This window comes from Scleropages formosus, chromosome 13 (assembly GCF_900964775.1).
Source record: "Scleropages formosus chromosome 13, fSclFor1.1, whole genome shotgun sequence".
NCBI lineage: Eukaryota > Metazoa > Chordata > Actinopteri > Osteoglossiformes > Osteoglossidae > Scleropages > Scleropages formosus.
This window is the reverse complement of record NC_041818.1, coordinates 12,052,916-12,079,697: the sequence shown is the minus strand read 5'-3', so window position 1 is coordinate 12,079,697 and position 26,782 is coordinate 12,052,916. Positions and strand designations below refer to the sequence as shown.

General features: G+C 42.1%; 1 protein-coding gene across 2 annotated transcripts in view; it reads left to right on the top strand.

Annotated features, from left to right (window-relative positions):
• spock1 (SPARC (osteonectin), cwcv and kazal like domains proteoglycan 1) overlaps window positions 1-26,782 on the top strand; it is a 192,134-nt gene that overhangs the window by 68,717 nt on the left and 96,635 nt on the right. The window contains exons 3-4 of one of the 2 annotated variants that reach the window (XM_018737028.2): window positions 13,887-13,895; window positions 21,996-22,041. In XM_018737028.2, the coding sequence (XP_018592544.1) occupies window positions 13,887-13,895; window positions 21,996-22,041 (55 nt within the window). The remainder of the gene's footprint in view (window positions 1-13,886; window positions 13,896-21,995; window positions 22,042-26,782) is intronic. The other variant, XM_018737029.2, reaches the window with a different exon arrangement.

The window sequence follows — 26,782 nt, the reverse complement described above, 5'->3', positions numbered from 1 at the left end:
ATGTGCTGTTTTTTCATACACATTGTGTATTTCTGTCTAACTGGCTGTAGATGGATATGGAGGTAGTCCAGTAAACAAGAGGTTGCAGGTTCAGCTCCCAGCATCAATCCAAGTGTGTTTTCCTTGAACAAGTTCAGATGCCCAAGAAAATATCGATCTGTCTAAACAGGGAATGTATACAGTGATAATCTGTATGTCACTTGAGATTAAAGCTGCTTCTACACCACTACCACAGCTCTTTTTAATTAAATAAAATGTCTTTTGAAACTTCTTTTGTAGACCAAATGTTTCTCCCCTCTAATATTGGATTTTGCCTCTTTTTGGAGTGTGCTCTTTACAATTTCATTAATATTTTACCCTTTATTTTCTCCTTGTGATTTACTTCTAATTATTTTTAATTACCCTATTCCATTATGCGCATGGGGGGGGGGTGTTGGCACAGTGGGTTTGGCCAGGTCCTGCTCTCTGGCTGGTCTGGGGTTCGAGTCCCGCTTGGGGTGTCTTGTAACAGACTGGCGTTCCATCCTGGTGTGTCCCCTCCCCCTCTTGCGGGGTTAGGCTCCGGCTCTCTGCAACCCCCACGTGGGACAAGCGGCTTCAGCCAGTGTGTGTGTGTGTGTATTACATTATACACTATGTGATGTTTGTTTATTTTTTTATTTATTTATTTTTTGTTTTACTCCATTATATATATACCCTTTTTTCTGGTGTGGCCTGCTGTAGAATTTCTAGAATTTCTGCACCTTTGTTTAGGAGGTGCTTGGATGGTCTGTTCTTTCGGTACAAGTAGAATAGTGGGAGTAGGGAGTACGTAAGGACAGTGTAGAGACAGGCAGATGGGGCCCTTTGTGATGACTAACAGCTGGTGACATTCTACAATAAAACATTTAAAAAGTTTTTTTTTTGCTTTTTTTATTGAAGCTCTAAAGAACCTTGGATTGTATGCAAAAGATCAGCTTCAACATTATTTATGACAACTTTCATGCACTCGTCCAATTTTCTAGCTGTGCAGATTATTAATTACTGGTTAGTTTTTGATGATGTGGTGGGATTGGGCTAAAAATTCAGATGGGGGCTGTTGATTACTTATCAGTTAAAATTCTGTGTCAGATGCTTTGATTCCAGCTTTGATTAGCACTGGACACATGCTGCATAATTCAGGAGAATGTTTTACTTGTACTGCCCTGGTTGGTTCTCAATGAGGCTAGGCGATCTGTGCTTGTTTCCCAAAACACTCACCAAAATAAATTTAATTGAATTTTTTTAAGAAAAACATTAAAGCAAACAGAAGGATTGCAAGGATACTGGGAGACTCTGTGGTCTCTGTAATTCCCAGTATGATATGCAGTAAAGTCAGGATTCCAGTGTCTTCTGAACCAGTTATATTAGCTAGTCTGTCTCAACAAGAGTGTGCTAGTCTGTGATAACTGACCAGTAATAATGTGCTAGTGTGGTTAGATTGCAGGACTCATAGAGCAAACACTTGACCAAAGCTCTTGAACACAAGAATAACATGGGACTCTGTAATCCCCCATAACTCCTCACAGCGGTTGCCCATGAAGTGTTTACACACACCTCAGCAGTGCTGCATTATGGGAAATCTACAGCCCCCCCCCACTGCAACAATATATATTACATTCTATGTATTTGTATTAGCGGTGGCGCAGTGGGTTGGACTGCAGTCCTGCTCTCTGGTGGGTCTGGGGTTCGAGTCCTGCTTGGGGTGCCTTGTGACGGACTGGCGTCCTGTCCTGGGTGTGTCCCCTCCCCTTCTGGCCTTACGCCCTGTGTTACCGGGTTGGCTCTGGTTCCCCATGACCCTGTTTGGGACAAGTGGTGTGTGTGTGTGTGTGTGTGTGTGTGTGTGTGGGGTGGCATAGTGGGTTGGACCACAGTCCTGCTCTCTGGTGGGTCTGGGGTTTGAGTCCTGCTTGGGGTGCCTTGCGATGGACTGGTGTCCTGTCCTGGGTGTGTCCCCTCTGGCCCTACGCCCTGTGTTATACCAGGTAGGCTCTGGTTCCCCATGACCCTGTATGGGACAAGCAGTTCTGAAACTGTGTGTGTATTTGTATTATACTCTGTTTTACATTCCATACATTGCAAGTAGGGTGATTGGGGTATTCCAATCAGGCAAGACTTTGAATGTTTCTTTTGTTAGAGACCTTTTCCTCCAGGAAGCATTGTTCCACAGTTGGATAACTAGCAGTGGCATACTTACTAGCAGTAATGATTTCTCTTAGGAAGCAGGAACAACTAAGCTCATATATCTCTCCTTCCCAAAGGTGCTCAGAACTGTTATACTAGCTAAAAATGTTAATTGTTACATGTAATTTCCAACTATTTGCTTACATTACTAAAATAAAGTGTCTGTTAATATTAATGATGTAGGCTTAGCATTGTCTGAAGATTAATTTACAGCAGTGATAAAGTAATATTGCTCAAGCAGATTTTCTTCCACTTTTTCTTTTTATACAAAGTTAAACAACCTCTCGAGCGATCTGAATTAGGCAGCTCATCAACTGCCTGACTGTGATTGACATCGTGTATGCAGAGAGACATTCATTTTTTCCTGAAGAAACAAAATTTTCAGCAGAATGTGGAAATAACATTGTACTTAATGCCTCAGTAAACTAAGATATGGTGAGATTTTTGCTATCTTCTTCCAATGGGACATCTGGTAGTGTAGTTATTGTCTTTGGACCCAAGGTTTCAGGTTCAGATCTGACCTCAAGCTGTAGTACCCTTGAACATGGTTCTTCAAGCCTGTGTGGAATTTGCATGTTCTCCACGTGTCCTCCTGGGTTTCCTCAGGTGCTCCGGTTTCCTCCCACCGTCCAAAGACATGCTGTTCAGTTTCCCCCATAGTGTTGAGTGTGTTTCACTGATGCATGGATGAGTAAACCCTTGTAAGTAGTGTATCTAGAAGTGTAGTCACCTGGGTGAATATAGGTGTATAGGCTAGTAACACTACATAGTATCCATTGTAAGTTGCTTTGGACAAAAGCGTCTGCTAAGTGAATAAATGTAAATGTAAATGTACCCTAAACTGGTCCAGCAAAAATTACGCCGCTGTATAAATGGGTAGATCATTGTAAGTTTCTTTTGAGAAAAGCATCAGCAAAATGAATAAATGTAAATGGCTGCGTGGGAGAATTTGGACCTTGCGCTGGAGATTACCAAAGGGAATGCTGTAGGGACCACCAGTGGGACTGCTTAGTTGCATGGGCTCTGGTTTTCTGCAAACGCACTGATAAAGTGGCTCATTTGTTACATTGTATTAAAAGCCATATACATCATTATTTTCTGATCAGGCAAAACAAGTCTTCATAATTTATACAGAGGGCATCTTTACTGGCTGTAGAGGGTAATCCTTTGTCAACTTTCTTTGGAAGAATTTCAGTGACCTTTTGTGGCCAGTCACTATCAACTATACACATGGTGACTTTGGTGACCCACTCTCATTGTGCAGAAAATATCCTTCAGGAATGCTCACAAACAAGCCGAAGGTTGTGCATTTAATCAGTGTCATCTGGCAAGAAATGTCACACTCTTCATTTAGAAAGAGGTTGAATGTGAATCGAATATAATCAGTTTTTTTTCTTCACTCAGAAAGTCCAGCAGAAGGGAGATGCAAGGCAAAGCTTCTGTGTACTTGAATAAAAATGCATATTCCTGCTTTCTGGGAGTGTGGCGTTATAAGGGATGACCCCCAGATGAGTGTAGAGGAGGATTATGAGATGAATCCCAAGCCCAAGTATCTCATTGTGGGGCTTTTTGTTGTCTAGATGAGGACGCAACCAAGGGTAATGGGTCTGAAGTAAATTGACTTGGCAAGACAAGGCCTCTGCCTACAACCCTTATCTGATGTCCTGTCTAGTTAAGATGCCCTTACCCTAGAAACAAATTGTAAATAGGTTCTCCTGGACCCATTGTTTGTACCACAGACTCGACCCATTAATTTCCCTTTTCCTCAGAATGAAACTGATGTCTAGTCAGTGCATTTTGGCAAATAAGTAAATAAAGCAACTCTGTTTTGATGGCACCTTTAAAAAGCCTGTATTTACGGAAATGTCCCATGAGACTTTACCGGTTAAACACTGGTTCAAAAGTCCATGCTTTTTATTTGATTTGTGTTATGTCCACAGTTACTGCTGCAGAGTTCAATGGGCATCCAGTAAGGCTTGAAAGGAGTCGTCATTTTCTATCACCACCGTACCCTGAGCCGAATGAGTTGTGTCCAGGCCCTGCACAGTCCTACTAACGTGCAAACTAAATGCCTGTTTCCATTAGGCATGTATTGCTCCTTCTTCTCCAACTGTTTATTGATTATTATTTATACAAACTGATTCTGGGAGAGTGACAATATGTTGTGTCTAGACATGATTGCAAGGAATTCTGAGATTCTTCCTGGATTAACAGCATCTGTTTTGGATAGACTTTATTCTGTGCCTCACTAGGTATGTATATTATGTGATTGTGGTTTTTAAAATACCCCATCACATGCTCAGCAATGTATTGATAACCCTGTGTCATGAAGTGATGAACTTGCCTTTGTTTAAGTGTGGCTGAATCATTAAACCTCACAGGTGAAAGGAGAGTGATTTAAACAGAAGTTTCAGTGGCTTCAAGGAGAACTCAATACACACCTTTCTAGCAGGTCTATTGATCGAGGCCGCTGCACTGTGTGTTACAATGTCATGACTGTTCTATCAGCTTTAAGACAAATTGAACATTAAATTTGTATGATCAAGGGACCGGAATTGTCAAGTTTGGGACCACCACTTGCTAATAAACAGCTATGCGAAGTTCTGTGGGTGGCTAACCATGTAGGCATTCTGTAAATTCTTCTGAAATTTTCTTGAAAGTGTCCCTCAAGTGCACTCTTTCCCTTTTGCCATAAATGAATAAATACATTCCTAAACGTCAGTCCATGCAGATAATAAATTCCATTGTAATGAATATATGGTTTAATGAATTTTTTTTGCAGGTTAAATTAAGCAATCACTCTAAAGCTACAGTAAATCTTTTAGGCTATTATTTATATAATCACTAAGAAACTGGCTTGCAGCTCAGTCAACAGGTATTTCAGGCCACCTGTGGTTTTTAGGCCAGACTTTCAGGATCACTGGTCTATAACCTGTGTTCATTTAGTACCAGGTGCTTTATAGGGCTTATGGGCATTGCTGTTGAAGATCAGTAGATGAAGTGAAAAAGTGGCCCTGCTGTAAGCTGGCTCTACACAGGATCAGACCTTCTGGTGCCCTGGGAAACCTGCCCATGACGAGGGGATTGATCGTGGTGAGTGAGTCTCAGGCCTTAGACAGTGGCTGCTATCGATCTCAGGCAGCGGGAGTTGGATAGCTCAGTGTCACGCGCAACAGAATGATGCAGGGGAGGCCCTTGTCCGAATGAAACAAAACCTCAGGCGTTCCTTCAGCTGCGTCCTGGACAATGGTTGAGCCCTCAGCTTGGTATCGATCAGGTGCTCTGTGGGAAAAGATAGAAAAGCCTTGGCAATGCAGCCGACACATTGACAGTGCAGTACACTTGTTGTGGTTTGGCTGATCTGTGCACAGCTGGGATGTGCAACTGAGGCTTACTGGAATTTTTCACAATAAAACATAGAAAATCAAACAATTCATTTTTCTAGCTAAATTCTCATCTTTGAAAAAAGTTTGCATCTCAGTTTACGGAACTTTTTCCATTTAAATACTTCGATGGGTACACGAGCATGATAAGTTACATTCTAAAAGGTACAGCAGCAGTATATGTACTTAGTACAAGTATAGAACTTTGGGTTCCTTAAGGAGAGCGTGGGTCCTCTGCTGGTAGATAAGACTGCTGACCCTTGGATCTTCCCCTTCCCCTGGGAGAGGAAACATACAAAGTCACTGGTTCAGCTGAGGGGTCACTGGAGACTGACCAACCCTGTTCTCCCACATGGCATGCCCTTAATAAGCATTGGCAAGAAACAGTATGTATTGTGTAGCAACATGTACTGAAGGATATTGTGTCATGCATTGTGAGTAGTCATGTTTCATGTGCACACAATCACAGTAATGCAGTAAAGCAGGTGATGTGCTGGTTAAACACATCTTAATAGCTTTAGGTTAAAATTCTGGGCCTAAAAGTAGTTTTATCTTTGAATAGGGTATTTTATGCTATCATAATCTGGGAAAAGTGTGAAACTTTAGGCTGTATAAATCACATTAAGTGAATAAATAATGTATCTTTTTTCTGTAATTGTAGATGAGTAAGTTTAACTTTGTTCTGCTGCATTATTAGTTTAATGCTGTCTGTTCTGCTTAACATTGAAGCCTATCCATCTTCACAGACCACTTGTTTGAGCAGGACTCAGGGATCTGGATCCAATCCTGGAAAGTGCCGGGTGGGGTGCACCCCCGATGGGACTCTCACCCATTGCAGAGCACTTTCTCACAAACCATTCACCTAAGTGAAATGTGATGAGACCATGTCAGGAGACCCGCACAACCAACAGAGAGCATTAACTCCGCACAAACAGAGCTGAGGCTGGATAAAAACTCACAGCCCATGAGCTGTGAAGTGTCTGAGTGCTGTTTGTGCTGCCGCTGAGGCACCCTCGTATCAGGGTCACGCCTGTTTAATATGTCCCAGTTTGGAAGGGATTTGATATGTCAGTCATGTGGACTATGAAATTGATTGATGTGGGTGTAACAAATTGTATTCTCTTTGGTTCCGAAGTTTCAGGAAAATATACCGTATGCACACAAGCGCTGTTTGTAGATGAACTATGCTACTGTGACATCAGCAGGGAGTATTAGATTCTAAACATAGTTAAACTGTAGTCCGATTGCATGTGATTTATTTTGTGATTTATGTGTTAGCCTTTTTTTTCAGGTATATGGTTAATGATCAAAATAGTCTGGGCGGGTGTTCCTGTCAGTTGACCACATCCCCTCTAACAAGTCATGGTGGTGGGGAACTCGCATGTGGCCACCAAACATGCCTGTCTGTGCCCTCAGCTGTATGTTGTTTGTCAAATGGGTCTCATCCCCCAAGTCTTGGATATTACTATCTGTATGCAGCACTGAGGTTAACTCTCAAAACAAGCTCACATCTCTTTCTTGAAAGGCTTTTTGGGAAAAGATGTATGTCTGAGCTCTAAGCACTGCTTTGGTTGCACTCTCTTAGGTGTGAAATGTCGGCAGATGCTTTTCTTTGTGAGATGACAGGTCTGAAGTGTAAAGGCCGGTCTGACAGCGGTCTCCCTTTCTCCTCTCTACTAGTGGACGTCTGCACTGTCCACACATGACAGCTGACTGCCTTTCTTTTCTGTTCACCCTCCCTTGGCCTGCCTCATCTCCCACCTTTCGGCACTAATCAGTCGACAGCAGCAGTCACACCCATGGCAGTAGGGTTAGGGTGCCTCTGGGCTGCACGGTGCGGCGGGTAGAGAGAACAATGAGCCTCGGGCTCTAGAAACAGTCAGATGAAGGGCCAGGTGAAGTAACAATGAGCCGAGAGAGGGCACTGAGTCCACTTAGCAGAAGTGTCTGTAGAAGAAGGTCAGATGTGCAAATGTAGCACACACAGGTAGGCAGGAGAAACATGGGGATCAGTCAGTGTGTGTTCTAACTAGTAGTGCTACCAGAGACTTTGAAAGTGTTAGTGTGTTTACGCACTTCTGTGTGCTTGATTTGGGTGCTGTTATTCCCAGGTATCTGCTGCTCCATGGGTGCATTTGTAATTGTGTGTGTGTGAGAGAGGGGGTGCGGTGGCGCAGTGGGTTGGACCGCAGTCCTACTCTCCGGTGGGTCTGGGGTTCGAGTCCCGCTTGGGGTGCCTTGTGACGGACTGGCGTCCCGTCCTGGGTGCGTCCCCTTCCCCCTCCGGCCTTACGCCCTGTGTTGCCGGGTAGGCTCCGGTTCCCCGTGACCCCGTAAGGGACGGGCGGTTCTGAAAATGTTTGTGTGTGTGTGTGAGAGAGAGAGAGAGAGAGAGAGAATTTGAAATTGGCAAAATGGGACATCGCCGAGGCACAGACTGAACAAGTTAATTTTATCCTGTGTATTCCTCTTGTTTATCGACAGTGTGGGCCTGGCGCCCACCTAATTACTGTCCTCCCAAGTGGGCAGGCGGCCCACGGAGGTAGTCAGGGGTCCCGCTACCGAGTAGCGAGTGCGTCGATAAAGTGAATAAATACACGTGGATTTGAATATTTAATTTTGTTTGCACTCTGCAGGGGAGAGATAAACTGGCTCCCCTGATAGTAAGCTCATTAGCAAGGGCCCCCGGCCCTCCGGCTCCTGTTTGCCTGAACCAGCCCTGGAAACATTGCGCGCAATGGCACTGATCCTGCGGCGGGACAAGTGCACGGAACAAAAAAAGAATTCCAGATATTAGCATGGATATGGGTGTCGGCTTTGGCCCTGACCAGTGAGGTGCCACCTAACAAAGCAAGTAGAAACTGATCCAGATGTAGGTCCTCGCTAATGATCATCTTGAGTCTAATGAGCTAGCTCCTTTCCAGTGAGGGAAATCATAAACTAATGAGGACCAATGAGTTATTGTTATTGCTATTATGATTTATTTATTTGCTTTACTTTTTTTTTTAGAGCAAGTGAAATAGCTTTGAAGTTACATTTTTACATATCTGTCAAATTGCATTTACTGAAGCACAGCATGTGTATCTTACTGCTCTATGTAAAACCTTTTCGGCGTTGCATCATTTCTGTGACTAGTCCGCTGCCACCTGCCCTGAACGATGCCCTGTTAGCATCCAAACAGTATTCACTCTTGAAAGAACAAACAGGGAGACCCAAATGTAAAAGCTGGTAGCTTGTGAGAGGAGGTGAAATTGGCAGAATCAGACCAGGCTGCTTCTTTTCGACAGATAAAAGTGGAAATCTTCCTGTATCATAAGGAATGAAATCTCAATTGCAGAACTCAATCCCGTTGAGAGCTCACAGCATGTTTTTGAAGATGGATCCTAAACGCGTAAAGAGGAATGGTTGTCAGAACAGAATGGAACAATCAGTTTTTGTTTTCCCTCTGACAGGCTGTGTGTTTGTGGCATGAGGGGGGATTTGAGAGTGGCATGCTGGGATCTCTGGGTAGGAGGTTTTATTTATTTTTTTTTTTCCCTTTCCCTCCTCCATAAGGATCCGTTGTGCTGTTTTCACCCGTGGGTCTTCCTTTAAATTCGTGCTTCACTGCTACCATTTGTTTTTGATTTTGCCGTGAACCGTTTCCCTCTTGGTAAGCCTGAATGAATTTCCCCAGCTTTCATTTTGGCCATTGTGGTGTCAGCATTAGTCTATTTTTGTATAAGAGATAACAGAGGGACCATTGTGACATATGTGGGCTTGGAGGAATATTTTTCTTCAAAACAGCTGAAGCAGAATAAAGCCGGACATGTAGAGATTTAATATCTGTAGCCATCTCTTGTAGCATGAACACTTTGATGTATTGTAGTGTACCTGAGGTTACTGACTAATAGTGTGCACTGCTTTTTTTACAGTTCATGACTCACAGCCCTCAGGTTCAGAGTCCAGTGCTCTAACCGCTACTCCACAGTAACACAGAGCCCTCAGGTTCAGAGTCCAGTGCTCTAACCGCTACTCCACAGCAACACAGAGCCCTCCGGTTCAGATTATATATCTTAATCAACAACTTCTGACTTTACCCGTTACTGCATAGAATTACTCTCTTTGATTGGGTGTGCTATTCAAGGAGAAGAAATTTTAACACTGGGTTTTTCTTGGTGCAGTATCTAGTTCTGTTCAGTAAATATCCAGATGAAATTGTAATTTTGAATGTATGCTTTTGCTGAAACTGACACACACAGAGAACCCCTGATAGAGCCAAGATGGAGACAGTCCCAGTTTGACCCCAGCAGGGCACATGTTAACACAGAGGCCTCTCTTTTCCTTTCCTCTGGAATCACAGGCAAATACTAGAACCCTTTTCAATGCTGCCACAAAGAGAATGATGCACTTCAGACTGTCTCTTGTGGATGGCAAACAGCTGGACGGCAATGAATGCATCTTGCTGTCCAGTCGCGTGTTCCTGGTCCAGATTCGCCATGTTCTGTCCTCAGTTGTCCTCAAATGTTACCTTGGGAACTGTGTTGTGTTCACGTATTAATGCTTGCTTCAGTTCACACGATCAAGAGCAAAGCTTTGTTCCTCCTCCAGATGGCTTAGCTCAAACATTTAAAGAACAAATTTCATGCTGTCTTTATTATTTTCTGGATGGTTTGTTTATTGCTTGAATTCGGTGTACACTTCACTCTGTTTTTCCCAAAGATACGAAATGGTTTCATTCTCCATCGGCTGGGACTGCAGTCATGATTGACCACTGATGAGTGATACAAAAGCTGTAATGAGTTGTAGTTTGCTTTGTTTTTTTTGAAACATGGTAGCTGCCATTCTGTTTGCATCCTGCTAGAGGCAACCATAGAGAAGCCTGTCAAGTGCATTCAAGAAGATTTTAGTTTGAACAATAATAGAGACATTCAGCGGTTCCTTCTGTTTATGGCTTGGGAGTGCATATGTCTGCTATGGTGCCGTGCAAGAGTGGAGCCGGATCGTTTCCTTCTCCCCTGTGGGTCCTCGGGCGCCGTCTTGGCCTGTGATGGATGAGCGAACAGACAAGCGATACCGTGACAGCCGGTTTCCTCCTGCACGTCTGAATGCGCTGATGTGGCCAAGTATCTGGAAGAAACTGACACTGCTTTACTCACCCCTGTAAGCACCTGGGGAAACAGACCCAATTCCGTTAACACCTGGGGAAACAGACCCAATTCTGTAAAATCCTACAAAAACTGACACTCTTGTATAAACACAAGGAAACTGACCCTCGTAATATGAAAATAGAGACACTAGTCCACATGCACGAAACCCTTGGGAAACAGATTCAGAAACTTTCCTTTTCTCCACTCTAGTCACACGTAATTTACAAATCGCCTTTGTGATGTAATTAAGATTGAAACAGTAGGCCTCTGCATACTTCTCATAAAGATGACTCTTGTGATGTTCCCAAGGAATCCTTTGTCCATTGCACTTAGTGAGGAGATAGTGCTTTAACCTGAGATTGAGGAAGAAAATAAATGTGGATGTGTTTAATGTGGGAGGGGCGTGAGAAGTCAAGGCCTCTTTGTGCTCTGCCAACCCTGTTGGCATTGCCTCAGTGGTCTCTCAGTCTGAACTCCTAGATGTTGCGATGGCTGCAGACCTGATTCACAGCAAGTTGTCTGTGTCATGCCCTGTTTATAGTCGGCTGCCTCACGGAGTCTTGTGCTTACTGCTCCGGTAGCCTTGGCATAACGTTTCCACAACGTTGCCGGCTGTTCTTTCACTCCAAAGAGCAGATGTTCACCGTGCAGGCGGACTTTCGATCCTTAGAAATATTTGTTCTGTAAAAGTGCCTTTATACCCAGGAGTTTGTATTAAGATGGCAAATCTTTGTCTATTACTCTGTAATGTCAGTGAGCGGCAGAAGCAGGGGCTTTTGTTCAAGCTCTAGCAGCTGTTAATCTGCCGGAGGGTGTTGTCCATCCGCCAGTGGAAGCTGTTATTAAGCTCTAATAAACCCCTCAGATGGAAGCTGATCTCTGTGCTGCAGAACATTGAGCTTCTCCTCACCGTAGTTCAAACCTGCCTGCAGGTCACACAGATAAACGCACACAGACACACAGGCATAACACTTCTGTATTTATACTTACGTAACCAAACATGAAATACATACATTTACAACCAAATATACTCAGTATCCTCATACTTGCACACACATATACACGTGTGTATGCATTCACACACATTTTGCTCCAGCTTCAGAGACCAGACACCCTCAGGCTGTCTGTGGTTGGTCACTAAATGTTTCACTCCCCGAGGGGGAGAGGAATTGTCCAATGAAAAGAGCCAGCAGTTTGGCCTATGCTCTGCAGCCTATAGGAGAGACACCCCAAATGGAAGAGACAGCAGCGGCGTTTACCAGCAGCCCAGCTGCAGGGTTTGTTATCAAAACATTCAGCTCTTAAACGGTTAGAGAATGGAAAGCAGTGCTACAACTTGGCCCGCTCCCATTAAACTCATGGAGTGAGGGTAATGCTGTTTACAACACTGAGAGCTTGAGTGTTTATTGCATGCATAATTCATGCATCAGTGTGATTTAGTTGAATCGTGAGATACAGAAGTGTGATGCACGTGGAGAGGAGGTGGATAGTGGCTTGGAGTTACTGCCACATGGGAGCTCAGCAGAGAAGAGCATGGACCAACCTGCAAGTGGTCTCCTGCTGCCCTCTAATACTGTCACCACAAGGAGGAAGAGGCTACAAAAGAGAGGAGTATGCACCCCCTTAGTTGCCACCATGGTTCCTCCTTTATTTCTAATGTCTGTGCTACCCCTATAATGCCTTATAGGAAACTTGGTATTTTTTATGCTCTGTGTATGTGTGCAAGAGAGTGAGAAAAAGCATAAGGAGAGGCTGCTTGAAACTCTGTCATTGTTGTACTTTAAAATCTTTGCTAACCTCATGGCCAGAAAGTCTTTCTGTGTTTTGTGCTAGAATCTTAATGAAGAGTTCAGAGACAAGGAAAAAAATTACCATCCATCGTTTTGAAGCAATGGAATAATTTCTATCAAATCATTTTAACTGAATTGGCTGTTCTACAGAGAAGGATGGTGGTGGTTGAATATTTTATGTCTGATGTATTAATTAAATATATACTGGACGAGAGGAAGGTCATTTGTCTGGGCTGTTGAGATTAATGCAAATTTAGTCTTTGACAGTGTTTCTTACTTCTGTGTTCCATGGCTATTAATGTTGCAGTTCTGTGTCTGACAAAATAGTGAATTTCAGTCCAGTAATGTAATAGTAGCCAGCTGGAACACTTGCACTCCTTGTTGGGTTCAGGACACTGCAATGCTGAATTTGTGTCTCCTGCAGTCAAATTGTGCTAAATGCCCCGTGCAGGAGATTTTAGTGTGGGCCTCCGTACAGTGAAATATCTGCATAATGCCTGAGTGGGAGCAGCCCATGTGTTACTGTAAAACACCCACTGGAGTGAAACGGCTCTATTTACCTACTGGCACGAAACAATAATCAAGTGACTCAGAAACCTAGACAGGATTTTGGATGAAAGTGTGGGAACATTAATGGGTGTTTATGCTGGGGGTGTGGGGGATAGATTCATGAACCCCATAGGAGAGCTGCCACGGATTATCATGCACCATGCCAGCATTAACACACAGGCTGTGTTTGTAAAAGGAAATGTTGTCATTAACTTTTTTGAGCTCTGTTACTCTAATACACAACTCTGTAGGTTAGGGGCAACGGGCCTGCTTCCAGAGCACCCTCCACCATTGGTGGCTCTGTCCGCCTGCTATGCTTTACTTCCCTGTTGTCATGGGAGAAGGAGGGGGTGGTCTGATGTCCTTACTGTAACTCTCAGCACTTGCACCTTTGGAGGCCTATAGTTTCAGTCTCTTTACAGCCCCTTTTTTATCTGTCTGATAGTTACATGACATTAAATAGGTTTGATTTTAAAAGATTATTAGCCCCCCACTTTGTCTATTTCCCAACCTAGAGATTTGAGTCTTTGCCATTAAGTGGCCTTTTTGGATATGCTCTACACCACTGAGCTGATTACTGGAAACAAAGATATTGGATGGTAAGGGAGATGGAGTGTTTGTCAAGCTAGTCCCTGCATGCCCACCAGCCTCCCTGGGGACTGAATTTGTTTTGCTTCTTTTGCCGGTTTGCCTCTGCATCTGCGTCCTGGGTTACAGTGCAGGGTTTGACATTAACCTGCACCGTTTGAACCCCATACAGCAGCATCAAACACTTTCTATTATCATCCCTATAACTTTATCTCTCTCTTTCTCCTTGCATTCGTATCAAGGAAGTTGAGGTAAGTTACCTTTGTCTTTCATGAGAACAGATGTATAATTGTTTGCATGAAGGATGCAAATAGTAGGCAGCGACAGTGTACTGCCACTGCAGAAGGTGCCATTCATCCAGTTGTAAGATGACCGTCCCTATGATTAAGGAAACTTGACATGGTAAATGGTCAAATATCGGCTCATCTATGTGGAATAATGGTGAAAGATCAGAGAGAGTCATCAGAAAGATCTGCTTTGTTGCTTCTTCAGTAAGTTTTGTCACATTTTGCTTTAGTTACATCCTTCAGAAGCATCTACCGTGAAAATAAAAATAATAATTCAACAGTAATTTTATCATTCTATTGAGTTTGCAGTGCTATTATTCATATGCGTGCTATGTATATTAGCAGTGCTATGTCAGACTTGTTCTTAATGTCTTATCTATGTTTTCAGTGTGTCATCCAAAAAGACTTCCTGTGTTTGTTCCATTTATACATCCATGTATTTCTCCTGGAGCAATTCAGAATATGTATCTTTCTCAATGGTATAACAGCAGTATCAGGGGCTTGAAGCAACAAACTTGAGTTTTGAGGTCAGGTTCTTAACTGCAGTACTACCTGCTGTAGCTCTACTGGTGGATCTGTGTAGCTTGCTGTCAACACCTTGGAGGGATACATGGACAGCTGCCTGGCTCCAGACTCTCACATGCTAGTCGGCTGCAGCAGTCTTTGGTGATGCTGGTGGAGGAGGAGGGTTCCTGCTTGCAAGGAGCTCAATTGATTGTGTCTGCTGTGAACATCATAGATTCCCTTACTCCCTTCTGTCACACTACTATACTGATAGCCCAGACAGGAAATAAGTATCTTTTCCAAATGTGTGGGGCCAACTGGGGCAGCAGCAACCCAGCGTTTTCCATCAGATACCATGTTTCTTCTGGTACATCACTGAATGCAATATCAAGCCTTGGTGGTCCTTCAGCCACCCATTCACTCATCAGGTTACTTTTTATAAAATGAAAGATGTGTTGGGGTGGATGCTGGTGTCAGGAGCAATTTGTAGCTTGTCTCAGGGACCGAGTTGGCTCTCTAGTCATTCCTAGCTAAAGACCCTGCTGTGGGTCACGAATGGTATCAGGACCCATAGATGTAGGGCTGTAGTTCTATTTTGGGAAGTACCAGTAGCTGTTTCACAAAAAATCTAATATTTGTTTTGAGCTGCAGTGTAATGATATCTATGTTATAGCTGTAGCTGCACAATAGTGGTAGGTAACGTAAACTGTTGTATCAGTCATTGATCTTTAGTGATGGCATATTGATCAGTTATCAGTAGGTTGTAGACAGTGTAGTGTTAGACGTGATTTAATAATTAATGTGTTGGGATAGCTGTGGGGATTAATAGTAGCTTAACCCTTTAAAAGACATTTGAGTTCACTGTGGAACTGACAAGATGAGACAAGACAATCATCTCTGATGTGCATGCTGAAGTGAGATGAGCTGCTGTCCACGGTGCTGAACCCACAATGGGTTCATCAGTGCTGAACAGAGCTATTCTATTTCCCCTGTTCCCTTCATAACCAGTGTGCCTCAGTGCTCCTCGGCCATGGACCGAATAAATGCTTATGAGGTTTAAATACCTAGATATGTCTGAAAAAATGTAGTTCAGCCTTTGTGATTCACCATGAATGAAATTTATCTCTATTTGTCTCTGACCAATTAAACTGGAACTTCAGATGTTAATCTCACTAGCCTCTTGGACTTTTGCTTAGACCAGAGAATCCCAGGAACTGAAATTAGTCTCGACAAATAAGGTTGGTGCCGTCCTGTCATATAATCAATATTTGATCTTTACACAGCACTATGTATAGTTTTGTGAGCGTATGTCTGTTGAGTATGTGTCTGTATGGATTGTCTTTGATGAAGACATGTCTTTGAAAAAGATGCTGAATTGGGGTAAGGTTGGAGGCTAATTCGTTGTGGAAGACTTGAAGGCTCATCCATGTAGTAGTCTAACTTGATCCAATACTATGGCAGACTGTATGGCACTGTACTCCACTGTAATGCACTGGTCTGGGCTGGATATCTTTCATCTCTTCTGTTTTGACCAGTGGTTCTCAGTCCCAATGCTAGAGGACCACAGTGTATGCTGATTTTTGTTTCAGCTAAACTCTAAATGAATTTGTGTGGAGCTGTCAAACAAAATCTCTGTGTATCTTGGAGGAGATTTGTTTTCCGATGACAACATTCTGATTTTAAAAAATTCTTTAGCCACCAAAATAGTAGAGTTCCAAATGTAATTGTCACTGCTTTATTAAATATTACTTGTTACATAACGATTTATAGCCTCTGAACAATTAGCAATCATTACTTAATTCTAAATTAGATTAATAGAAGTTTTAGATGTTGTTTGAAGTGCCCAAAATACATTGTCATTTTTTAAACTTATCAGGGAATGTTAGAGGGATTTTTTTCTGTGCTTGAGGTTGACTTTCTCTCAGTGATCCAATTTCAGCATTTGTTGGCAATTTCAGCCTTAGGCTGATAAGTTCCAAACTGTGCACCTGTGATAGCTTCTGGTTTGTGTGAAATAAAGGAGAGTATTGATTATTTTATCTAAAAAATCAAAATGAAGCTTTTTAGGTGAAAAAATGAACTTATGAGTAGAATATAATGATGCCATTTGACATTGATAAAAAAATTAGTATTAATTTAACAAATAACTTCCCTATAAATAAGAAAGGCTTAGCCTTTTTAACCTTGTAAAGCACTTGACAATGCCACAAACTCACACTTCATACACTCTTCCTATAAAGCCTGGGTTAACTGTCCTCATTTGACTTGCTGTGCATGGCATGCAGACCATTCGTCTCCCAGCAGGCCCTATGGTGGCTATTATGGTACTGCGGCTCCAGTTCCTTCAGCTGCTGAAAGCCTACAGAGCCGATTGCCATCCCAGCATCTTCAAAGCGCCTCAATCCCTGCCTGTAGTGAGGGACAAAGCAGTGCTCTGCTTGTTTGCTCATGCCCTTCACTACTTCCCTTGCACACAGACGCTAGGGTGGACCCCATCTTGCCCTGTGCTCTGTCTGTGTGCACTCCACATCCTTGAAAGTGTGCTCGGGCACAGAGTGCTTTTGGCAAGTGGCCACTGGAGGTTTCTTGTGTCATGCATGGACATGGAAGCCTGAAATAACAGGAAAGCCCTGCTGTTGTAACTTTTTCATGCATTGTTCAGTTCTTTGAGGGCCACAGTTAGATAGCCACATACTGATAGGCAAAAAAAAAAAATGTTTCTGACACCAAAGGGGGAATTGTTTATTTTTGTGGTCATGCATTGCTATTTATGGTTGTCTAATTACGTTTTGTGTGTGGTGTTCATTTGGACACCCTGCAGTTCTGTGGATTGAAGCTTTTCTCTGTGTAGACTTTATGTTTACATGTTGGCATTGCCAGTATGTGAAACCATGAGTATATTCTGCATCTCCTTACAACAGAAATGGCTACCTGTTTTACAAACGTTCTCCTTGTCTTGATCTAAAGGAAATGCCTGTGTGTCTTTCTGCAGTGGTACAGTCTAGGTCTTTTCCTGAAAGAGCAATAGCCTAGGTCGTGCTAAACAAAACCATCTTTGCCTACTTGAGAGGTTTTTGTTTCTCTGTATTCAGAGGAAAAGTCTCAGATTCTGCAGCCAGGTCAGGGAGGGTTCAAGTCCTTATTTTCAACTGTACCCTTCAGAGTAGGATCACAAAGATAGTACTGAATAATACACACAGAATGTAGAGGCTCAGGGTATTGCAACTTTATCTGATTGCAATATTACAGGAGCTAACAGGTTATCAGTATTTGGACTGGATATTCTGTACACCAGAGCCCATTTGTTCTGTCAGAAGAGAAAGCTCACCAACACAAAGCTTTGCAGTGCATGGTACAGCATGCTTGGCATGACCTCAGTCTTGCTGTCAGGAAGAGGGAGGTGTGTCTCATTGGTGGGCTGGATCAGGAAAGGTTGAGTAGGGATGGTTGACCCATGTACATGTGTTCTGTGTATCAGCCAGCATTCCACATGCCTTTAAACAAATACTGAGAAAAAAATAGTACTGAATTACCTCAGTCAGGAAATTAATCAGGGAATTAATTAATTCACTTCAGTGCTTATGTGCTCAAATGGAAGGAAAAGTTGCATTTACAGGGGCCTACCAGGACCTGGATTGCACATCTCTACTCAAAAATATGGGTGGGGGTGTATTCCCCAGCTACCATTCCCATTTTAATCCTTAGACTATTCTTCTCTTGGTTGGTGGTCTTTTGGAACTGAAATTGATTTGTGGAGATTGGATTCCAATATGTTGTTGACTACATTGGAGTGCTGCACATAGGTGTACAATTGCAGAAATGGCTAACGCTCTCTGTAAAAACGTTCCAGATACTTGCTGCATATCTACAGAAATATCACAGTCAAACAGCCATAGTTTACATTACATGCAAAAATGTTCCATTTAATAGTTGCACTGAAAACCAGAACGATATTAATGATAAAACCCATACTCCAGATCGTAAAACTCTCTATACATTAGTGACAATGCAACCTGTTGCATATCTTGGATATTAGTCCCACTCTGCACATTAAAAACATTCCAGCACTAATAAAAATACACAACACAAAATACAGCACCATTATAGAAAAAGCTGTAAGCCATAATGATACCTCATAGTCACTGTAGATCTCAGTAGTATCATCGAACAGTCACGCACCCTTTTTTCTGAGACAGGTTTGTTTGATAGCAATGCAAACATGAAAACACTGTCAGAAGTATTTTTAGGTCTATTGAGACTTTTACATTTACATTTATTCACTTTCCAGACATTTTTCTCCAAAGCGACTTCCAATGAACTCTATGTAGTGTTATCAGCCCACACACCTTATTCACCAAGGTGATTTACACTGCTAGATACACTCCTTACAATGTGTCATTCATCCATACATCAGTGAAACACACTCTCTCTGTGCCACTCACACACTATTAGAGGATGATACAATTACAGCGGATATATATGATGTAAACAGTAAGTTCTACAGTAACTCCTTTGACAGTAAGGAGTGTCAAAGTTTCCTACGTATGAAACATTCAGTGAGATATCAGTTGTCTTTGTGCATTTTGAAATGAGACGGAATAATTCCAGTCATCACAAATGTATTCATTTCATTTTGAACTGGCCACAGACAAAAGAAGCACTAGTGAAGTTGTGATTATGGAACTGGACTTGTGATCTTTGTCAATGGTTGTGTGGAACCCTGACTCAGAGTGGAGTCCAACCCCTGAGGTCCTTGAGAAATGGTCTGTGAAAGTTTGTGGTGGACAGAGCCACCCCACTGATAGGCGTGCGGTAGAAGCGTGTTTAATTACCATGTGACTGGGTTCTTAACAACAGTGTTGTTCATTTCATGCCTCAGTTGCTCTGGGCTCTGCAGTTCAAACACTTGTTTTTCCCCCACTTCTAAAAGATTGGTAAATCCAGACTAATATGTACATCCTTCCCTTTATACTCTATTTGTGGAACTTCTTTATAGAGATTTTTTGTCAGTTAAAAAAAATTAAATATGTCATGTGTTTTTTTTTTTTAAAGATTTCTTTGACTTAAGGGATTAAAGGGAATTTTTAAAATGCTCCCTGTTCATATTATAAAAATACTTCTCAGAACTTTGTTTTAAAGTTGGCAGATGATAAATGAATAGCCAATCAGTTTACAGGCAGTTTTTTGAAACTTTAAACTTCAAAATCTGAATGACCATATCTGTTTTTCTGAGCTCAACTCTAATGGTAAGTGAAGTTTGTCAGTTGAGGATGTCACTTTGGTGTTCCGAAAATGTGGAAAAATAGAACAAAAGCACTAATCCTGGTAGCTGTATCCGTTTTTCTGGACAGCAAATGAGAGCCGGATTTAGGTAGCAGGGTTACTCTAATTGGTCTCCATGTCATTCAGTAAGACAGACCACTTCATATTCTTATTGACAAATATTTATGTGGGACTAATTCCATTGCAGTACTGCTAATTACTTTTAATTGACGTTCTCAGAAGAGGAAAGCTTAGTTTATTTAATGTATCTAAGTGAAGTTGTAGGGAAATGTGTATTATACGTTGGAAAGTGTCTTTGAGTGTCCCACACAAATGGTGTCTGTTGGAGCACAAATCTTACCTAAAGTTTTCCAGTTCTTACTTATTGCATACTAGGCTGTGTCTGATGAAGTACATCTGTCCTGCCTTGGTTGAAACTCCCACTTTGGGCACATATATTCCACCGTTTGCACAATTCTCCCAAACTTTTTCGCTGTCTTACTGTAGGATATGTGAACAAGACCCCCTTTGATGACTGTTGGCTCCACTTACTATGTAGCTGTACACTGTATGGTCACTCTGCTGCCCACACTGTCACTGTGAAACATTAACACCCATCTGCATGTTCTGGTCCTCCAGATGTCCCACCTCCTCTCTGCTTCCCGCACCTGCACCCGACCCCCTCTGTAACCCTTAGGCGCTGGCTTCGTCCCCCCTGCGACTTATGTCCTGTTTATGTAGCTAGGACATACTGTATTTCTTATCCTGTCTCATCTGTGGCTTTAGGACAGCTTTGGTGTGATTTTGGTGTCAGTGTTCCTTTTCACACAGCTCAGCAGCCATTCTCACTGACATGCTAATTAAATCTAGTAGAATCTGTGATTTCCAACATATTGTTACCGGATTACACAACACTCTCGTTACTTATCACTCTGCCCACCAAAAGAAATCCAGGGGAAGCAACTAATGTTCCAGGCAGGGCAACTAATGACCATTTAACTTGAGCCCTGGCTTACATGCCCAATTAGCTGCGCGCTGTGCTATTTAGCCCATGAATGGTCCAGTCTGAGGCCATTTTGTCTGAACAAAATGCTCTCAGGTAATGACTCACTGCTGCTCAAATGGGCAAATCTCTCATCTGTGACATGGAGATAATCAGTGCAGTGGAGCTGCTGGATCCAGCTTGCTTGCAGCCAGCAAACACTCACCCATTGGAGTCAGCCTCTCCAATCCATGGGCGCATAGTAGGAAGTGAGAGGTGGATAGAGTCTTTGCAAAACTAGGACCATGTGCAGTGTGTGTGCGGGCCTTTGCTCCGGATCTTAATTGACCATTTAAAGCACTCCGCAAATATTACCTTGACCTTTTTTTTTGTTTTTTTGTTTTTTTTAAAATAAACACATATAATGATTAAAGAATTTTGTGCTCAGCGCCTTGAAAATGTACAGTAATGCATTTTGTATCTTGTGTTTGAGAAAAAAGCAAAGGCACAATGCACATATGATTAAGCACATGATGGGCTACTTTTTGGATCAATAAAACTAGTGGCAAGGCGTGAGATTAAAACGATCATAAAGCAGCACTTGAGAGACCTGCTTTAGATATTCAAAGCTGGACGGTGCTTGGTAATTTACTTTTCATAAAGAACTAGGCAGTAGAGATCTTCACAGGTAAATAATATGTTCTTGGGTTTGCTGCTAGGTGTTTGAGCTTCTCCAGCTTTTTCTGTGCTCCATTGTCTAACTTTAGTCTCCCTGACCTGCTAGTATTCTAGTTTTTTTAGTCTAGTATTCTGGCTCAGGACACATTGAGCCTGTTTTAGTGGTTGCGTTGTGGTGGAAGTCAATGCAACATCACTGAATTGGTACCGCAGCCGTATCCATAATCACACTCACGTATGATCTTTGATTTTTTGCATCTGACACTGTGTTGGGGGATCTTTCAGAGCAATTGTCCTTTTGCACTTTGCTAACTCTACTATGACCTCTAACCCTCCAAACATTACCCATTCCAACAGCCACCCCCCCGCCCCCAACCGCCAGCACCAGTTTTTGCTGCATTTTTGCCTCTCTCTCTCTCTCTCTTCTGTCTCACGCTGGTAATGTGAAAATATGTTGTACAAAATACAATAATACTGTGACATCTCAGCTTTTTAATTTGTTCTTAGATTAGTCATAATATTTCTAACAATTTGCCCTTGTATTAATGTTGTTTTCTGAGGTTTGGACTTGGTGCTAGAGCAGAGGGACTTCATTCCCATCTAACATACTCTGTGTGGTTTGGTGTCTCTTTTTGCAGGATGACTACTTCAGGACCTGGAGTCCCAGCAAACCACTTGACCAAGGTAAAGCCCTGTAATGCTGACCTGGCATGCATCCGATGCAGAAGTGAATAAAACTCATAACTAATAACCCAGGGACCGAAATCCCTGTTGTAAGGTGACCAGTGACTGAAGCTGCAAGGCTTGTGACTATGGAGTCTACAGGATGATAGTGAGTGACTGCTTCCTGAGATACTGAAAGAGCAGAGTGTGCAATACGAAGGTGAATAACTCAGATTGCGCACACTAAAACATCAGTGTGTGTGGTAGGATTGTGAATGACTGAAATCACAGGGACTTGACCAACACTGTGTGTGTGTGTGTGTGTGTGTGTGTGTGTGTGTGTGTGTGTGTGTGTGTGTGTGTGTGTGAGAAAGTATGAGGAGTTAAACTGCATGGCACTCTTAATGCCACATTGCAAGCTGATGTCTGTCTCTGCTGCTTGACACCACTTTTCTCCAAATTGTGACAGTTTAGAAGTGCTGTCAGGATAAACCCTTTCAAGTTGAAAATATTTGGAGTTCTATTTTCAAAACTGAAACAAAGTAACTTTCTCATGAATAAACTTTTGGGAGAATTTGCAGGGACAATGTTCCTCAGGTTTGCATGTCATATTTAGAAGGACATATTTCTACCTGCTGGATATCATTTGTCAGACAGTAGCAATATTATAAAAATACAAGTGCTCTATGCACTCTCCATGAACATGTTGAAGTGGGCAGTGTCATGAGCAATTAAAAAAAATCTCTACATGATTTTTTTCCTCCACATGTGTGTATGAGGATGTAATTGTTACAGTACGTCTTATGGACGCCATAATTGCTCATTCTTAAAATGATCTCTTTGGTCACAGCACTGGAATCTCTAAACATTGATCCTACTTCTTCTAGATTTACTTTTGGGTATTTGATTGAAGTAAAATATCCATATTGGTGATGGTTTACCTGTGTTTTAGTTTTTGCTGTTGCCTGGATGTCCATTTGATTGCATGTTATGTGCATCATTAGCTGAGTTGTGATCTAGGTTAATGAGGAGGATTTGCCATGCAAGTCAGTAAATTGGTATTCATTGGCAGTAAAGATGAAAATCCTCTGTGGTTGTTAGGAGGCTCACGTATACATTACAATAGATTCTCTAAATGCATGGAATTAACCATCGTGGCTAATTAATATCTGTAGATAGCATCCTCCTAATCACAGAATGAAATATTTTCTGCTGATTTGGTGTCTGATGTTCATTTTTGGTTTTTTAAATGCAAATGAATTGCTGTGTATTCTCATGAAAAGGAAACTACAATGCTCTGTTTGCAAATATTTGTGACACCTGTTTTCCACACACCTCTGACTCAGAGCCTACAGTCTTAGCCTCCGTCCTGCTTGACTAGGAAACTCTTGAATTAACCATTCCACCTACGAACTGGCTTCCAAAGTATGGAAAATGACCACAAAATAATGAAGTCTGAATAAGTGGTTAATTTATATCAGTAACTTGTTAGATACAGTAATTTAACATCAATATCATTTAATCACTCACTTTAGCGTACGCACATGTGTGTTTGTGTAGGGATACATACTGTAACGTAAAACATATGTTAGTCAGCATAGTATTTTTAAATTATGATGAGACTGAAACTGTTTGTCTATGGATAAGTAAATAGATACATATTATCGGTTGCCTATATTGCAAAGCTGGACAAGAACTCATTGCTGCCTAAGGCCACTCCTTGCATATGTTACAGTGCTGAGGAGGTAAAAACAGAAATTGATTGTCATAAATACACAAATGGGTTCTTGAATGATATGCATTTCATATCTGTGATTCTCTTTTTTTATTTGTGGTTTTCAAGGAGCTGTCTTTTTGTAGCTTGCCCATCTCCACCAATGTTTCAACCTGCACTTTGCTTCTCAGAAATTCTCAGAAGAAAAAAGGCAAACCAAGCTGCAACTGGCTAGCTAGAAGAGGCTCCATTTCAACATATTGATCTAACCTTCTCTGCTGGACCAACGGATCGATATCTTGGAAATGGGTGGGAGGCGTGTGGGCGTCTCTTGAGAGGGGTAGAGGGGCAGAAACGGAAGGGAGAAACGAGAGAGGAGAAATCCAGTCTTTCACACTGTAGTTTGAGTCTTATCCATCCAGTCCACCTTTGGGTTAATGTCTCAGTCCTTTTTTCTTTACTTATTGCACTTTGTCTTTATATCCCATCATACAAACAGCACCACCTGTACATATTTACACCTCAGCAGGTCTATTTGATCAGGTGCCATTGCCATTGTGAGTATAAACAGTAGAACATCTGGGGCTCTGTTGAAAGTCTCTGCTTGGCTTTTGTGATCTGAGAGTGGTCTGCCATCTAGTGGAACAAACAACAGATCCAGATTGTGGACTTCATTTTTCAGGACCAAGGAAGTAAGGACAAAATTGAGACAACCCTTAACATCAGTGTGAGAGAACATCGTTGGATTTAACTGGTGTGCACATGTGGTTCTGATTCCAGTCTGCCCACAGTGACAGGCTCTCTAGCCAAGCCCTGCCTTCTTCAGCTGAGCACTCTTCTCTTCCAGGTGTTGGGTCTCCAGTGCAATCCAAATGTGCACTAGAGCTGTAACAGTTCTTCATAGGCTGAATGAGTCATACATGTACTGTTAATTGCCTCTTTGGTGTATGCTATGAGACTTGTTTTTAGATAGGAAATGTTGTAATTTAATAATGTATCTCTACCTTCACCCTGTTTTCATGAGGTCCAGGGTTGATTTTACTTATTCAGCTCATATTTATCATTCTTACCCCAGGATGAGGCCAAACATTAACAAGCATGCTATTCCAAGAGGCAGTCTACTTACTGTGCCAAAACTGGAGACTTCAGTGCAGCATAATCTGAATTTTTAGACGAGAAGAGGAGAGACTTGAAGCAAAAATGTTACTGAGCAGCAGGCATGTTGTCCTTGTCTTTCTGAGGAATGTGATTGGAGACAGTGTAAAGCTCGGGGCTTCAGTTCTTCAGCCTCAAGGCTGTAGGCTGGACATTTTGTTTTTTTGATTTTCTGAAAAGCTTCTCTAACCTCCTGTAATTATTTTTGATTCTTATAGCTGCAGTTGAGCTTACCATCAGCACATTTTGCTCTGTTAGAGTGCAGGAGCCCAGCTGCAGCCTAGAAGGTTTACAATACCAAAGCTAATTAAAGATACATTACTGAAGTGCTTGTAAGTTCATGACACAGAGCCATGGTGTCATTTAACCCTGCAGTCCTGCACCCCTGTGAATTCACAGTTCTACTGTTTTAACTATTCAGGCATGCGGTCCTTCATCCCACACTTCTACAGACCTACTCATATGCAATCCAATAGCCTTGTAGCCTGGCACATAAGTAGTGTATTCAAGTGTGGTCGCAATATAAATAGGAAGGTTTTGCTTGCACATGAAAATCTTTGTGTTTGTACTGTAAATTAAGGATGTTTGGTGACTGATGTGGTCTACTCAAGCATGGTTTGAAAGGTAAACAGGGATGTTTGGCTGATGTAGTGGTACATTTAAGACCTCCCCCCCCAGAGTACACTAGAGATGTTTGGCTGACACAGAAGTGTACTCAAGTGTGGTTTGGAAAGTAAACAGGGATGTTTGGTTGATGATTGAGTGTACTCGAGACTGGTATGGCATAAAAATAAGCAGGCTTGACCCATGTAAGTATTCTTGAGTGTGACCTGCAATTAGGTCTCTCCATTAGAGTCACTTGAGTACCCAGCTACAGGTCAAGTTATATTTACTTGCCAAGTGTGCCCCTGTTCTGGCACTGCACCATCCTCTCTCAGTCTGAAATGAGGGTTAAAAAATGTAAGGTGAGAAGGAAAACAGGTAATAGTTGTTTCTAGATGTAAAGGAGGGAAAGAGCTTGTCACGAAGAGGAGGCCCAATTCATGGCACAGGCCTGCTTGGTATGCTCAAACAGGCCATGCCTCTTTATCCGTCCTTCCCTTATCCGTCCTCATCTACTGCTGTTTATTTATTCATTTGACAATCTATGCCATCGAGGCTGACTCGCAAGGCCATAGGTACAATTGGTGCATGCAAAAGAACTGGTTTAAAACTTTAGGTTATTCTGCAAACCAAAAATATTTAGTATCTATTTTTCTATATAAAAATAAAAACATGAGGTGCAGTCTCATTCATAATTAGTCAAAAAAGACCCTGATGTCAAGCAGACTAACAGTGTTTTGTAACACAGTTTGAGGCACAGTTCAAGGTTGCGCTAAGACATTTTATTAGTGCACTGTTGAGGAAGGATGTGTCTGCATGAACATATCCTTAAGGTGACTTTTTCATTCTCCTGTAAAGATGAGCAGCTCTTCGTTTCTGATTATTTCAAGTTGCTCATCCCAGCATCCACATTTCTTAAGATTTGTTGTTTTCCTCCACCTTCTAGTCCACTGCTTTTTGTCTTCCCTTCAAGTTGTTCATAATTTTCACCCCATTCCATCTGTATTTTCAGTCCTTTACCCTTTTACTGTCCCACTGCCATTACCATTTACTAGACTTCTATTACTGCCGCACTTTAAACCCCAACCAAAGTCTGTCTCCCTTTTTCCCCATCTTCCTCCAGTACTATTCTCTTCCATCTACCTCTCTCATAGCTACCTGCATGAGAAATGTCAGCTGAGGATGCCTAATTAAGAGAGAGAGTGCAAGAGTGAGAGGGAGGTCTGGTGTTATGTATTATTCAACTCCCAGAGCTGCACTGCTGGATATACAGATATTGGGCTCGGTTTA